Source organism: Camarhynchus parvulus, unplaced genomic scaffold (assembly GCF_901933205.1).
Source record: "Camarhynchus parvulus unplaced genomic scaffold, STF_HiC, whole genome shotgun sequence".
Taxonomy (NCBI): domain Eukaryota; kingdom Metazoa; phylum Chordata; class Aves; order Passeriformes; family Thraupidae; genus Camarhynchus; species Camarhynchus parvulus.
The window spans coordinates 94,584-111,342 of record NW_022148479.1 but is presented as its reverse complement, the minus strand read 5'-3'; the positions used below and the strand labels follow the sequence as shown (position 1 = coordinate 111,342).

The window sequence follows — 16,759 nt, the reverse complement described above, 5'->3', positions numbered from 1 at the left end:
TCTCGCTCCGGTCTCAGCTTTATTTAAACGTCCCCAGGTGTCCCCAGGTGTCCCCACGGTGTCCTCGAGGTGTCCCCAGGTGTCCCCCGGGTGTCACTTGTAGAACTCGTGCTCCTGCTCGTCCTTCTTGATGACGGTTTTGTACGCCTTCTCAAAGTCCTTGGCCAGCACGATGTACCTGTTCTCCCTGACGGCCAGCATGCCGCCCTGGGGACAGGGACACCTGAGTGTCACCTGAGTGTCACCTGTGTCACCTACCGCCACCCACAGCCACACCTGTGTCACCTACAGTGAGCTACAGCCACACCTGTGTCACCTGTGCCAGCACGATGTACCTGTTCTCCCGGACGGCCAGCATGCCGCCCTGGGGACAGGGACACCTGAGTGTCACCTGTGTCACCCACAGCCACACCTGTGTCACCTACAGTGAGCTACAGCCACACCTGTGTCACCTGTGCAGCACCGTTACCCTCTACGACACCTGGGCAGAACCTGAGTGACCTGAGTGTTACCTGTGTCACCTACCGCCACCCACAGCCACACCTGTGCACCTCAGTGAGCTACAGCCACACCTGTGCCAGCACGATCGTCCCTCCGGCACCCTGGGGACAGGACAGAGTCACCTGAGTGTCACCTGTGCACCTACCCCCCACCTGTGTCACCTACAGTGAGTACAGCCACACCTGTGTCACCTGTGCCAGCACGATGTACCTGTTCTCCCTGACGGCCAGCATGCCGCCCTGGGGACAGGGACAGAGTCACCTGAGTGTCACCTGTGTCACCTGGGACACCTGAGTGTCACCTACAGTGAGCTACAGCACCGTGTGCCAGCACCGGTACTTTCACCCTCCCAGCATGCCTGGGGACAGCTGTGTCCCACCTAGTGTCCCTGTGTCACCTACCCCACCCAAGCCACACTGTGTCACCTACAGTGAGTGCCACACCTGTGTCACCCCAGCACCGTGTACCTGTTCCCCGGTGCCAGCATGCCCCTGGGGCAATGTCACCGGTGTCACCTGGCACTGAGTGTCACCTGTGTCACTGTGTACTGCCAGCACCCAGGTACTGTGTCCAGGCCAGCACCCTGGGGACAGATGAGTTCACTGTGTCACCTACAGCCACCCACAGGCACACCTGTGCCACCTGTGGTGTCACCTGCCCCACCCACACATAGGTGCCACACTCGTCCCCAGGTGTCCCCTATCTCCTGTATCACCTGTCCCAGGTGTGCCCAGGTGTGTCTTACACCTGTCCTAGACACGCCCAGGTGTGGCCAGATGTGTCCCCCGGTGTAGCTCAGGTGTGCCCAGGTGCACCCAGGGGTGCCCCGGTGTTTTTAACCCCCCCTCAGGTGTGCCCAGGTGTATCTCAGGTGTGTGCCCAGGTGCCCCCAGGTGTACCCCAGGTGTATCCCAGGTGTGCGTCCAGGTGTGCCCAGGTGTATCCCAGGTGTGTGCCCAGGTGTGCCCTCACCTCCTGGCAGATGGAGTTGATGTCGGCCCCCGAGATCTTGTCCGGCCGCGCCACGTCTGGGCCAGGGGTCAAGGAAATGGCGCAGGTGTGCCCAGGTGTGTGCTTTGGACACTCAGGTGTGCCCAGGTGTGTCCTTGGGATGCCCAGGTGTGCCCTTGGGACACTCAGGTGTGCCCAGGTGTGTCCTTGGGATGCCCAGGTGTGTCCTTGGCATGCCTAGGTGTGCCCAGGTGCCCCCAGGTGTATTCCCAGTCTCCCCAGGTGTGTGCCCAGGTGCCCCCAGGTGTGTGCCCAGTCTCCCCAGGTGTGTTTTGAACCCCTCCAGGTGCTCCCAGGTGTGTGCCCAGGTACCCCCAGATGCCCCCAGCTGTGCCCAGGTGTGCCCAGGTGTGTTTTTAGCCCCCTCAGGTGCCCCCAGGTGCAGATACAATCCTCCAGGTCCACCTCCTTGGACAGGTGTGTGCCCAGCTGTGCCCAGGTGCCCCCAGGTGCCCTCAGGTGTGCCCAGGTGTGTTTCTAAGACCCCCAGATGCCCCCAGGTGTGTGTCCAGGTGCCTCCAGGTGTGCCCAGGTGTGCTCAGGTGTGTTTTTAACCCCCTCCAGGTGCCCCCAGCTGTGCCCAGGTGTCCTCAGGTGTGCCCAGGGGTGTTTCTAACCCCTCCAGGTGCCCCCAGGTGCCCCAAGCTGTGCCCAGCAGCACCCAGGTGTGTCCAGGTGCCCCCAGTTGTGCCCAGGTGTGTTTCTAACCCCCCCAGCTGTGCCCAGGTGCCCCCAGGTGTGCCCAGGGGTGTTTCTAACCCCTCCAGGTGCCCCCAAGTGTGTGCCCAGGTGCCCCCAGGTGTATTCCCAGCCCCTCCAGGTGCCCCCAGATGCCCCCAGCTGTGCCCAGGTGCCCCCAGGTGTGCCCTCAGGTGTGTGCCCAGGTGCCCCCAGGTGTATTCCCAGCCCCTCCAGGTTCCCTCAGGTGCCCCAAGCTGGGCCCAGGTGTGTGCCCAGCAGCACCCAGGTGTGCCCAGGTGTGTTTTTACCACCCCCAGGTGCCCCCAGGTGTGCGGATACAATCCTCCAGGTCCACCTCCTCGGACAGGTTCATCTTGCCGGTGATGGTGGAGAAGATGAGGCGCTTCTGCCGCCGGTCGGGCAGCGGGAACTCGATCTTACGGTCCAGGCGGCCGGGCCGGAGCAGCGCCGGGTCCAGCGTGTCCGCGCGGTTGGTGGCCATGATCACCTGGGCACAGGTGACAGGTGAGGACACTCCTGAGATCCTCAAACCCCCATAGAACCTCATAAACCCCATAGAGACTCCATAAAACCTCATGAAACCCATAATTGCTGATCCAGGTGTCCTCACGGTTGGTGGCCATGATCACCTGGGCACAGGTGACGGGTGAGGACACACCTGAGATCCTCAAACCCCCACAGAACCTCATAAACCCCATAGAGACTCCATAAAACCTCATGAAACCCATAATTGCTGATCCAGGTGTCCTCGCAGTTGGTGGCCATGATCACCTGGGCACAGGTGAGGGATCAGAACACACCAGAGATCCTCCAAACCCATAGAACCTCATAAAACCCCATAGAGACTCCATAAAACCTCATGAAACCCATAATTGCTGATCCAGGTGTGCCCATGATCTCCTGGGGACAGGTGACAGGTGAGGACACACCTGGGCACACCTGAGACCCTCCAGAACCACGAGAACCCCAGAACTGCTCATCCAGGTGTCCCCAGGGTTGGTGGCCATGGTCACCTGGAGATACCTGAGGACACCTGGGCCACACCTGAGACCCTCCAGGACCACAAGAACCCCAAAATTCTGAATCCACGTGTGCCCAGGTTGGTGGCCATGGTCACCTGGAGATACCTGGGGACATCTGGTCCCACCTGAGGCCACCTGGTCACACCTGAGGGGACACCTGGTCCCACCTGGGCGCACCTTGACGTTGACATTCTGGTCGAAGCCGTCCATCTGGTTCAGGAGCTCCAGGAGGATCCGCTGGACCTCGCGGTCGGCTTGGGGCGAAAAACGGCGATTTTGGGACCTCTGGATCGCAGGGACCACCCAAAACCCCCAAATATCCACCCAAAATCCCAAATTCCGTCCAGGTGACCCCAAATTCCCCCCATGTGCTGCTGAGTTTCATCCCGATGTTCTCCAGAAGGTTCCTCACCCCCAAAAACCACCCCAAACTCCACCCGGGACCCCCAAACTCCACCCCAATGGAGACCCCTCCCCAATTTGGGGTCCTTAAACCCCAGCTTGAGGTTCTCCTGACCTTCATCCAGAAGGTTCCTCACCATGAACTTCCACCCAAACTCCACCAGGACCCCCCAGATCCACCTGGGACATCCCAAAGTCCACCCCACTGGAGACTCCTCCCCAATTTGGGGGTCCTTGACCTCCTCCCATACCCCAAGACCACCCAAAGGGTCCCCAAGTCCCACCTGGGTCTCCATTCTGATGTTCTCCAGAAGATTCCTCACTCCCAAAAACCACCCCAAACTCCACCAGGAGCCCCCAAACTCCACCCAGGACCCTCCAGACCCCACCCCACCGGAGACCCCTGCCCAGTCTGGGGGTCTGGGGCCCTCAAGCCCCACCCAGGCATCCCCAGACCTCACCCTGATGTTCTCCAGATGTTCCTCAAGCCCAAATTCCATCAAAACCCCACCAAAGTCCACCCCAATGGAGATCCCTCCCCATTTTGGGGGTCCCAACCCCTCAGCCCCATTCTGAGATCTTCAAATCCCACCTTGAGGTGTTCCTGACCTTCATCCAGAAGTTCTCCAGAAGGTTCCTCAAGCCCAAATTCCACCCAAACCACCCCAAATCCACCCCGAACTCCACCCAGGACCCTCCAGAGCCCACCCCACCGGGGACCCCTGCCCGGTTTGGGGGTCTGGGGTCCTCACCGCCGGTCTGGGCGTCGAAGCGCTTGGTGGCGATGGCGTCGATCTCGTCGATGAAGATGATGGCCGGCGCGTTCTCCTTGGCCAGGCGGAAGACGTCGCGCACCATGCGCGGGCCCTCGCCCAGGTACTTCTGCACGAACTCCGAGCCCACCACGCGGATGAAGGCGGCTGGAAAAGGACCCCCCCCCCAAAAAAAAAAAACAAACCAAAAATTTGGGATGTCCAAAATCACGAAAATGCCACCGGGAATCCATGGAGACCACCAGGAACCCAAAACCAACTCTAGAAACCCATGGAGACCACCAGGAACCCAAAACATCTCCAGAAACCCCCAAAATCCCACCAGGAACCCATGGAGATGACCAGGAACCCAAAACACCTCCAGAAATCCCCGAAATCCCACCAGGAACCCATGGAGACCACCAGGAACCCAAACATCTCCAGAAATCCTAAAAATATCACCAAGAACCCATAGAGACCACCAGGAACCGAAAACCAACTCTAGAACCCCATGGAGATCACCAGGAACCCAAGACATCTCCAGAAACCCCATGGAGATCACCAGGAACCCAAAACCAACTCCAGAAACCCCAAAAATCCCACCAGGAACCCATGGAGATGACCAGGAACCCAAAACACCTCCAGAAATCCCCAAAATCCCACCAGGAATCTATGGAGACCACCAGGAACCGAAAACCAACTCTAGAACCCCATGGAGACCACCAGGAACCCAAAAATAACTCCAAAACCCTCAAAATCCCATCAGGAATCCATGGAGACCACCAGGAACCCAAAACACCTCCAGAAACCCCATGGAGATCACCAGGAACCCAAAACCAACTCCAAAAACCCCATGGAGACCATCAGAAACCCAACACATCTCCAAAACCCCATGGAGACCACGAGGAACCGCAAAACTCCCACTGGGAATTCATGGAGACCACCAGGAATCTATGGAGACCACCAGGAACCAAAAAACTACTCCAAAACCCCATGGAGACCACCAGAAACCCAAAACACTTCCAGAAACCCCAAAAATCTCACCAGGAATCCATGGAGACCACCAGGAACTCAAAATCTACTCTAAAACCCCATGGAGACCACCAGGAACCCAAAACATCTCCAGAAATCCCAAAAACCCAACTGGGAATCCATGGAGACCACCAGGAACCCAAAACCAACCCCAAAACCTCATGGAGACCACCAGAAACCAAACCCACCTCCAGAAATCCAGGTGACCCCAAATCCTTCCCCAGGTGTTCCTGAGTTTGATCCCAAAGTTCTCCAGAAGGTTCCTCACCTCCAAAAAACCACCTGGAACCTCCTCAAACCCCACCCAGGTGTCACCAAACCCTTCCCAGCTGTCCCCAAACCTCTTCAGATGTCCCCAAACCCCACCAAGGTGATCCCAAACCTCATCCAGGTGTTTTTGACCTTTATCCTGAAGTTCTCCAGAAGGTTCCTCACCTCCAAAAAACCACCCGGAACCTCCTCAAACCCCACCCAGATGTCACCAAACTTGTCGAGATGTCCCCAAACCCCACCCAGGTGTCTCCAAACCCTACCAAGGTGTTCCTGAGCTTCATCCTGAAGTTCTCCAGAACATTCCTCATCCCCAAAAACCACCCAAAACTTTCTCAAACCCCACCCAGGCGTTCTTGACCTTCATCCTGAAGATCTCTAGAAGGTTCCTCACCCCCCAAAACTTCCTCAAACCCCACCCAGGTGTCACCAAACCTGCCCCAGGTGTCTCCAAACCCCATCCAGGTGACCCCAAACCCCACCCAGGTGTTCCTGAGTTTGATCCCAAAGTTCTCCAGAAGGTTCCTCACCTCCAAAAAACCACCCAGAACCTCCTCAAACCCCACCCAGATGTCACCAAACTTCTCGAGATGACCCCAAACCCCACCCAGGTGTCCCCAAACCCCACCCAGGTGTTCCTGAGCTTCATCCCAAAGTTCTCCAGAAGGTTCCTCACCTCCAAAAACCATCCGGAACCTCCTCAAACCCCAGCCAGGTGTCACCAAACTTCTCCGAGATGTCCTCAAACCCCACCCAGGTGTCCCCAAACCCCACCCAGGTGTCCCCAGGAGCTCACCTGTGGTGTGGTGGGCCACGGCCTTGGCCAGCATGGTCTTCCCGCAGCCGGGGGGGCCGTACATGAGCACCCCCCGCGGGGGGTCAATGCCGATCTGCGCCACGAGAGGACACGGTGAGGACACCCGGGGCCACCCGAGCTCCTCGAGGGCACCTGGAGGCCTTCAAGGTGACCTGGAAGTCCTCAAGGTGCCCTGGAGGTCCTCGAGGTGCCCTGGAGGTCACCTGGAGCTCCTCAAGGTGACCTCAGGGGCCTCAAGGTGCCCTGGAGGTCCTCAAGGTGTCCTGGAGGTCCTCGAGGTGCCCTGGAGGTCACCTGGAGCTCCTCAAGGTGACCTCAAGGGCCTCAAGGTGACCTGGAGGCCTTCAAGGTGACCTGGAGGTCCTTGAGGTGCCCTGGAGGTCGCCTGGAGCTCCTCAAGGTGACCTGAGGGGCCTCAAGGTGACCTGGAGGTCCTCAAGATGCCCTGGAGGTCACCTAAGGGTCTCCAAGGTGACCTGGAGATCCTCAAGGTGACCTCAGGGGCCTCAAGGTGACCTGGAAGTCCTCGAGGTGACCTGGAGGTCCTCAAGGTGACCTGAGGGGCCTCAAGGTGACCTGGAGGTCCTCAAGATGCCCTGGAGGTCACCTAGGGTCTCCAAGGTGACCTGGAGATCCTCAAGGTGCCTGGGAGGTCCTCGAGGTGACCTGAGGGGCCTCTAGGTGCCCTGGAGGTCTTCAAGGCGACCTGGAAGTCCTCAAGGTGTCCTAGAGGTCAGCTGAGGGTCTCCAAGGTGACCTGGACATCCTCAAGGTGACCTGGAAGTCCTCAAGGCGACCTGAGGGGCCTCAAGGTGCCCTGGACGTCCTTGAGGTGCCCTGGAGCACCTCAAGGTGCCCTGGAGGTCACCTGAAGGTCTCCAACATGACCTGAAGGACCTCAAGGTGCCTTGGAGATCACTTGAGGATCCTCAAGGTGCCCTGGGGGTCACCTGAGGTCCCACAAGGTCCCAGGAGGTCCCAGGAGACCCCAGGATATCCCCAGGAGGTCCCAGGAGGTCCCAGGAGATCCCAGGAGACCCCAGAAGGTCCCAGGAGATCCCAGAAGGTCCCAGGAGATCCCAGGAGGGTCCCAGAAGATCCCAGAAGGTCCCAGAAGGTCCCCAGAAGGTCCCAGGAGATCCCAGGAGGTCCCAGAAGGTCCCAGAAGGTCCCAGGAGGTCCCAGGAGGTCCCAGGAGATCCCAGGAGATCCCCAGAAGGTCCCCAGAAGGCCCCCAGAAGGTCCCAGAAGGCCCCCAGAAGGTCCCAGGAGGTCCCAGGAGGTCCCAGGAGACCCCAGGAGATCCCAGGAGATCCCCAGAAGGTCCCCAGATGGTCCCAGGAGGTCCCAGGAGGTCCCAGGAGGTCCCAGGAGGTCTCACCTGCTTGTAGAGCTCGAGGTGGGTGAGCGGCAGCTCCACGGCCTCGCGCACCTCCTGCTTCTGGATGTCCATGCCCCCGATGTCGGCGTAGACCACGTCCGGCTTCTGGTCTGGGGACACACGGGGGCAGCTGGGACAACGGGGGCAGCTGGGGCAACTGGGGCAACTGGGGTAACTGGGGCAACTGGGGCAACTGGGGTAACTGGGGTAACTGGGACAAACTGGGGCAACTGGGGTAACTGGGGTAACTGGGGCAACTGGGGTAACTGGGGTAACTGGGGCAACTGGGGTAACTGGGACAAACTGGGGTAACTGGGGTAACTGGGGCAACTGGGACAAACTGGGACCAACTGGGACACACGGGGGCAACTGGGGGCAACTGGGGTAACTGGGGTAACTGGGGCAACTGGGGCAACTGGGACAAACTGGGGTAACTGGGGGCAACTGGGGCAACTGGGGGCAACTGGGACAAACTGGGGCAAACTGGGGGCAGCTGGGACCAACTGGGGCAACTGGGACCAAACTGGGGCAACTGGGGCAACTGGGACCAAACTGGGGCAACTGGGACCAAACTGGGGGCAACTGGGGCAACTGGGACCAAACTGGGGCAACTGGGACCAACTGGGGGCAACTGGGGCAACTGGGGCAACTGGGACCAAACTGGGGCAACTGGGACCAACTGGGGCAACTGGGGCAACTGGGGCAACTGGGGCAACTGGGACCAACTGGGGCAAACTGGGGCAACTGGGGCAACTGGGGGCAACTGGGGCAACGGGGGCAACTGGGACCAACTGGGGCAACTGGGGCAACTGGGACCAACTGGGGTAACTGGGGGCAACTGGGACCAAACTGGGGCAACTGGGACCAAACTGGGGCAACTGGGACCAACTGGGGGCAACTGGGGCAACGGGGGCAACTGGGACCAACTGGGGCAACTGGGGCAAACTGGGGGCAACTGGGACCAACTGGGACCAACTGGGGCAACTGGGGCGCAACTGGGGCAACTGGGACAAACTGGGGGCAACTGGGGCAAACTGGGGGCAGCTGGGACCAACTGGGGCAACTGGGGCAACTGGGGGCAACTGGGGCAACTGGGGCAACTGGGGCAAATGGGGCAAACTGGGGCAACTGGGACCAGTCTGGGGCAACTGGGGCAAACTGGGGCAACTGGGACAACTGGGGCAACTGGGACCAGTTTGGGGCAACTGGGACCAACTGGGGCAACTGGGACCAACTGGGGCAACTGGGACAAACTGGGGCAAACTGGGACAACTGGGACCGACTGGGACAAACTGGGGTAACTGGGGCAACTGGGACCAAACTGGGGCAACTGGGACAAACTGGGGCAACTGGGGCAACTGGGACCGGCCTGGGGCAACTGGGACAAACTGGGGCAACTGGGGCAACTGGGACAACTGGGGCAACTGGGACAAACTGGGGCAAATGGGACAAACTGGGGCAACTGGGACCAGTTTGGGGCAAATGGGACCAACTGGGGCAAATGGGACCAGGCTGGGGCAACTGGGGCAACTGGGACCAGTTTGGGGCAAATGGGACCGACTGGGACAAACTGGGGGCAACTGGGACCAACTGGGGCAACTGGGACCAAACTGGGGCAACTGGGACCAGTTTGGGGCAAATGGGACCAACTGGGGCAAATGGGACCAAACTGGGGGCAACTGGGGCAAACTGGGGCAACTGGGGCAACTGGGACAAACTGGGGGCAAATGGGACAAACTGGGGCAACTGGGACCAAACTGGGGGCAACTGGGACAAACTGGGGCAAACTGGGACAAACTGGGGCAAATAGGACCAGTTTGGGGCAAATGGGACCGGCCTGGGGCAAATGGGACCAGGCTGGGGCAACTGGGGCAACTGGGGCAACTGGGGCAACTGGGACCAGTTTGGGGCAAATGGGACCAACTGGAGCAAATGGGACCAGGCTGGGGCAACTGGGACAAACTGGGGCAACTGGGACCAGTCTGGGGCAACTGGGACAAACTGGGGCAAATGGGACCAAACTGGGGCAACTGGGACAAACTGGGGCAACTGGGGCAACTGGGACAACTGGGGCAACTGGGACAAACTGGGGCAAATGGGACAAACTGGGGCAACTGGGACCAGTTTGGGGCAAATGGGACCAACTGGAGCAAATGGGACCAGGCTGGGGCAACTGGGGCAACTGGGGCAACTGGGGCAACTGGGACAAACTGGGGCAACTGGGGCAACTGGGACAAACTGGGGCAAATGGGACCAAACTGGGGCAACTGGGGCAAACTGGGGCAACTGGGGCAACTGGGACAAACTGGGGGCAACTGGGACAAACTGGGGCAAATGGGACCAAACTGGGGCAACTGGGACCAGTTTGGGGCAAATGGGACCAGGCTGGGGCAACTGGGACAAACTGGGGCAACTGGGGCAAACTGGGGCAACTGGGGCAACTGGGACAAACTGGGGGCAAATGGGACAAACTGGGGCAACTGGGACCAAACTGGGGGCAACTGGGACAAACTGGGGCAAACTGGGGCAACTGGGACCAAACTGGGGCAACTGGGACCAAACTGGGGCAACTGGGACCAACTGGGGGCAACTGGGACAAACTGGGGCAAATGGGACCAGTTTGGGGCAACTGGGGCAAACTGGGGCAACTGGGACAAACTGGGGCAAATGGGACCGGCCTGGGGCAAATGGAACCAGTCTGGGGCAAATGGGACAAACTGGGGCAACTGGGACAGTGCCCAGGTGTGCCCTGCTGACCTAAGGCTAACTCCACTCAACATCTCATGAACTTCTGATGACCCCAAACTCCATTTTTTGACCCCAAACTCCATTTTTTTGGACCCAAATCCCATTTTTTCTCCCCAAAACGACGTTTTATGGACCCCGGGTGTGCCCAGGTGTGCCCAGGTGAAACCTGATGACCTCAAGATGGCTCCACTCAACATCTCATGAACTTCTGATGACCCCAAACTCCATTTTTTTGGACCCAAACCCTGTTTTTTCTCCCCAAAACAACATTTTATGGAGCCCAGGTGTGCCCAGGTGTGCCCAGGTGTTCCCTGCTGACCACACCACGGTTCCACTCAACATCTCATGAACCTAACATGACGCCAGCGGACTTTGGATGACCCCAAATGCCGTTTTTTCTCCCCAAAACCCCGTTTTTTCCCCCCAAAACAACATTTTATGGACCCCAGGTGTGCCCAGGTGTCCCCACCTGAGGTGAGCATCATGATGCTGCTGTCGGCCTCGGGCGGCAGGACGTCCACCAGGGCGTTGCTGTGCTTGTGCAGCGCCACCGAGGCGTTGGGCTTGAGCAGCTCGCGGTCGATGGTGCTCAGGATGCGCACGTAGTAGTTGGAACCTGCGGGGACACACCTGGGGCTCACCTGGGGCTCACCTGGAGATCACCTGGGACGGCGTGGGATGGTGGGATTGGGGCCTGGGTACGGTTGGAGCGGACGTGGGGAGGTGTGGGCATCTCCGGGTTGGGTGGTAAGGCTCCATCTGGACGTCTTCACCATGGCCAGGTGTGCCCAGGTGAGCCTCACCTGTGGTGGAGCCCACCATGGCCATGGTCTGGTCCACAGCCTCCAATGACCAACTGGACCCAACCTCCATCCCCTGTGTCCTTCACCTATCCCAGGTATCTCCAGGTGTTCCCAGGTATTTCCAGGTGTATCTAACTGTACCCAGGTGTGCCCAGGTGTGTCTCACCTGTGGTGGAGCCCACCATGGCCATGTTCTGGTCCACGGCCTCCAGGAACCGCCCGATGAGCAACGGGACACACCCAACCCATGGCCCCACCTACCCCAGGTATCTCCAGGTGTGTGCCCAGGTGTGTCTCACCTGTGGTGGAGCCCACGATGACCACGGTCTGGTCCATGCCCTCCAGTGACCAACTGGACACTCCAAACCCCATCCCCTGTGTCCCACACCTACCCCAGGTATCTCCAGGTGTTCCCACCTATCCCAGGTGTGCCCAGGTGTGTGCCCAGGTGCGTTCCTCACCTGTCATGGACGCTCCAATGACCACGTTCAGCTCCATGACCCTGGATGACCAATGGGAACCTTCTCAAGCTACGTCCCCACCCCTCCCAGGTGTGCCCAGGTGTGTGCCCAGGTGTGCCTCACCTGTGGTGGAGCCCACGATGACCACGGTCTGGTCCATGCCCTCCAGTGACCAACTGGACACTCCAAACCCACGTTCCCACCTACTCCAGGTATCTCCCACCTATCCCAGGTATCTCCAGGTGTTCCCACCTGTGCCCAGGTGTGTCTCACCTGTGGTGGAGCCCACGATGACCACGGTCTGGTCCATGCCCTCCAGTGACCAACTGGACACACCCAACCCATGGCCACACCTACCCCAGGTATCTCCCACCTATCCCAGGTGTCCCCAGGTGTATGGAGCTGTGCCCAGGTGTGCCCAGGTGTGTCCCCAGGTGTGCCTCACCTGTGGTGGAGCCCACCATGGCCGTGTTCTGGTCCATGCCCTCCAATGACCAACTGGACAATCCAAACCCATGGCCACACCTACCCCAGGTATCTCCCACCTACCCCAGGTATCTCCAGGTGTTCCCACCTACCCCAGGTGTTCCCACCTACCCCAGGTGTGTCTCACCTGTGCCCAGGTGTGCCTCACCTGGGTGGAGCCCACGATGACCACGGTCTGGTCCATGCCCTCCAATGACCAACTGGACACTCCAAACCCATGGCCACACCTACCCCAGGTATCTCCAGGTGTTCCCACCTGTGCCCACCTGTGCCCAGGTGTGTCTCACCTGTGGTGGAGCCCACCATGGCCGTATTCTGGTCCACGGCCTCCAGGAACTGCCCGATGACCAGCGGGACACAGCCCCACCCGTCCCAGGTGTCCCCAGGGTATTAACTGTACCAGGTGGCCTGTGCTCACTGTGGTGGGCACGATCTCCACTATCACTCACCCCTGTATCTCCCACCCATCCCAGGTGTCCCCAGGTGTTCCCACCTGTGCCCAGGTGTGCCTCACCTGTGGTGGAGCCCACGATGGCCGTGTTCTGGTCCACGGCCTCCAGGAACTGCCCGATGACCAGCGGGATGCTCTGGATGCGCTTCACCTCCTCCTGCGCGTGCAGGAACTCCTTCTTGAGGTTCCTCTGCTCGTCCTTGATGTACTCCTCCTGCACCTCCAGGAACTCCAGCTCCTGCTGCAGCTTCTGCAGGTGAGACAGGTGAGGGACACACCTGAGCCAGGTAAAACACCTGAGGGACACCTGAGATACACCTGAGGGACACCTGGGCCAGGCTGAGCTCCTCCTGCACCTCCAGGAACTCCAGCTCCTGCTGCAGCTTCTGCAGGTGAGACAGGTGAGGGACACACCTGAGCCAGGTAAAACACCTGAGAGACACCTGAGATACACCTGAGCTATGTGAGATACACCTGAGGGACACCTGAGAGACACCTGAGATACACCTGAGATACACCTGAGGGACACCTGAGGGACACCTGAGATACACCTGAGGGACACCTGGGCCAGGCTGAGCTCCTCCTGCACCTCCAGGAACTCCAGCTCCTGCTGCAGCTTCTGCAGGTGCGACAGGTGAGGGACACACAGGAGAGACACCTGAGATACACCTGAGATCTGTGAGATACACCTGAGATACACCTGAGATACACCTGAGATACACCTGAGGGGCCTGAGACACACCTGAGATACACCTGAGCTATGTGAGATACACCTGAGATACACCTGGGCCAGGCTGAGCTCCTCCTGCACCTCCAGGAACCAGCTCCTGCTGCAGCTTCTGCAGGTGAGACACACACCTGAGACACCTGAGATACACCTGAGGGACAGCTAAAACACCTGAGATACACCTGAGATACACCTGAGATACACCTGGGCCAGGCTGAGCTCCTCCTGCACCTCCAGGAACTCCAGCTCCTGCTGCAGCTTCTGCAGGTGCGACAGGTGAGGGACACACAGGAGAGACACCTGAGAGACTCCTCAGGGAAACCTGAGGCACCTGAGACACAGCTAAAACACCTGAGAGACACCCGCGGGACACCTGCGCCAGGGGACACACAGGTGTGTTCTCACCTTGTACCTGCTGTACAGGTCCCTGTAAGCTCTCACACCTGTCCCAGATGTGTCCCAGGTGTGCCCCCAGGTGTGTCACACCTCTCCCAGGTGTGTCACTCACCTTGTACCTGCTGTACAGGCCCCTATAACCCCTCACACCTGTCCCCAGGTGTGTCACACCTGCCCCAGGTGTGTCACTCACCTTGTACCTGCTGTACAGGTAACCTCACCTGTCCCCAGGTGTGTCACACCTGTCCAGGTGTGTCCCCAGGTGTGTCACTCACCTTGTACCTGCTGTACAGGTAACCTCACCTGTCCCCAGGTGTGTCACACCTGTCCAGGTGTGTCCCCAGGTATGTCACTCACCTTGTACCTGCTGTACAGGTAACCTCACCTGTCCCCAGGTGTGTCACACCTGTCCAGGTGTGTCCCCAGGTATGTCACTCACCTTGTACCTGCTGTACAGGCCCCTGTAACCCCTCACACCTGTCCCCAGGTGTGTCACACCTGTCCAGGTGTGTCCCCAGGTGTGTCACTCACCTTGTACCTGCTGTACAGGTCCTCCAGGTCCTCGGGCTCCGGCACCAGGAAGGAGAGGCCGGGCAGGGGCCGGGGGGCGGCCGAGGCCGGGACATCGTCCTGGACAGGTGAGACAGGACAGGTGAGAGGGGACAGGTGAGATACAGGTGAGAGACAGGTGAGACACAGGTGAGATACAGGTGAGAGAGAGGTGAGGGACAGGTGAGACAGGACAGGTGAGAGGGGACAGGTGAGATACAGGTGAGAGACAGGTGAGATACAGGTGACGGACAGGTGAGGGACAGGTGAGGGACAGGTGAGAGGGGACAGGTGAGAGACAGGTGAGACACAGGTGAGAGACAGGTGAGGGACAGGTGAGGGACAGGTGAGACAGGACAGGTGAGAGGGGACAGGTGAGATACAGGTGAGAGACAGGTGAGATACAGGTGACGGACAGGTGAGGGACAGGTGAGGGACAGGTGAGGGACAGGTGAGAGGGGACAGGTGAGAGACAGGTGAGAGAGAGGTGAGGGACAGGTGAGAGACAGGACAGACAGGTGACACAGGTGAGGGACAGAACAGACAGGGATCCTCAGAAAATATTCCCAAATTTTGGGGCATCCTGGGGGAAAATTCCCAATTTTGGGCGGAAATTCCCAAATTTTGCGGGGTCTTCAGGGAAAATCCCCCATTTTGGAAGGGTTTTGGGTGACAATTCCCAAATTTTGGGGGGTTTTGGGGAGAGAATTCCCAAATTCTGGGGTCCCTTGGGGGATTTGGGGGAAGATTCCCAAATTTTGGGGGGTTTTGGGTAAGAATTCTCAAACTTTGAGGTCCCTGGGAGGAAACTCCCAAATTTTGGGGGGAAAAGTCCCAAATTTTGAGGGGGAAATTCCCAAATTTTGGGGTTCCCTGAGGGGTTTTTGGGGGTCCCCCCCATTTTGGCCTCACCCCCCTCCTCCCCTCCCATTGGTATCACCCAAAAGGGGGGCGTGGCCAAGAACAGAACAATGGGCGTGGCCAAACCCGGAAGTGGGCGGATCCCAACACAGCGGGGGGACCCCCCAAACCCCCCCGGGGCCCCTCGCCCCCCCTTCCCGCGCGCCTTTTTCGGGGTCCTTTGGGTGCTGCCCCCCTGCCCCTCCCCCTCCAGAGGTTTTGGGGTCCCCTCGAGGTTTTGGGGACCCCCCCGGGCCCCTCCCCCCCCCCCCCCTCACCTGCGGCTTCTCCCCGAGCAGCCCCAGCTCCTCCATCGTGACGGGGCGCAGCGGAAGTGACGTCAGGCGCGTCTGCGCCTGCGGGAGGGCGGGCGGTGGGGCGGTGACGTCAAGGCGTGAGTCCGCGCGTGCGCAGATGGTGCCGGAGCTCCCGGCGCCTCCCAGTTCATCCCAGTTCATCCCAGTAACTCCCAGTTCATCCCAGTAACTCCCAGTTCATCCCAGTTCAGCCCAGTTCATCCCAGTTCAGCCCAGTAACTCCCAGTTCATCCCAGTTCGGCTCAGTTTGGCCCAGAGACCTCTCAGTCCATCCCAGTCCATCCCAGTTCAGCCCATGTGAAAAACGCCAATCGCTTGTTTTCAAAATTTTTTAAAAGTTTAATAGTAAGAAAACGGTTATCAAAAATAGCAATACAATCGGAGTAATAATAATTTGGGCAATTTGAATTAGGACAATATGAGACAACAAATACAAAGAGTTACGGACGGTCCGGGTACATTTTTCTGGGCAAAATAAACCCAAAAAAGCCCTCAGGTTAACAAAGGATTAATCCTTAAAAACCGTGAAAAACGCGGGTATTTTATGATTGGCTTTTCCCAAATATTCAAATGAATATTATACGCGTGGTGTTAGAAAGTAACGCTGTATTAATTCTCTTAAGCACCCTGTTAAATATAGTTTTAGATGATAAAAATTGTTGAAGTAGAAAGGATGCTGTGCAGGAGACTAATTGCCCATTATCAGGAGAAATTAAATTCTTCCTACCTCAAAGGCGATGCCCAGACAGAATCCTGTGTTTGAACGGAATTTATGCATCACTAATGAGGTGTATGAATATGCAACACGTTATTGTTTTTAAGGGTTAATCCTTTGTTAACCTGGGGCCTTTTTCGGGCTTATTTTGCCCAGAAAAATGTACCCGGACTGTCCGTAACTCTTTGTATTTGTTGTCTCATATTGTCCTAATTCAAATTGCCCAAATTGTTATTACTCTAATTGTATTGCTATTTTTAGAACCGTTTTATTACTATTAAACTTTGTTTTTCCCTTTCCCCTCAGGCTCGGCGGC

General features: G+C 58.5%; 1 protein-coding gene across 1 annotated transcript; it reads right to left on the bottom strand.

Annotated features, from left to right (window-relative positions):
• PSMC4 (proteasome 26S subunit, ATPase 4) lies at positions 1-15,767 on the bottom strand. The gene is made up of 11 exons (XM_030970552.1): positions 15,690-15,767; positions 14,494-14,592; positions 12,903-13,089; positions 11,108-11,254; positions 7,891-8,000; positions 6,489-6,582; positions 4,391-4,558; positions 3,414-3,490; positions 2,533-2,701; positions 1,474-1,529; positions 1-207 (listed from the first exon to the last, which is right to left on the bottom strand). The coding sequence occupies exons 1-11, from the start codon at positions 15,723-15,725 to the stop codon at positions 94-96; spliced, it is 1,257 nt and encodes a 418-aa protein (XP_030826412.1). The 5' UTR covers positions 15,726-15,767; the 3' UTR covers positions 1-93.
• Between the last annotated feature and the right edge of the window lie 992 nt (positions 15,768-16,759).

Coding starts and splice junctions, on each gene's coding strand:
- PSMC4 (XM_030970552.1), bottom strand. CDS start 15,725: ATGGAGGAGCTGGGGCTGCTCGGGGAGAAGCCGCAG. Junction 14,593..15,689: donor TGCTCGGGGAGAAGCCGCAG/GTGAGGGGGGGG, acceptor TCACCTGTCCAG/GACGATGTCCCGGCCTCGGC. Junction 1,530..2,532: donor GGAGGTGGACCTGGAGGATT/GTATCCGCACAC, acceptor CCCCTGGCCCAG/ACGTGGCGCGGCCGGACAAG.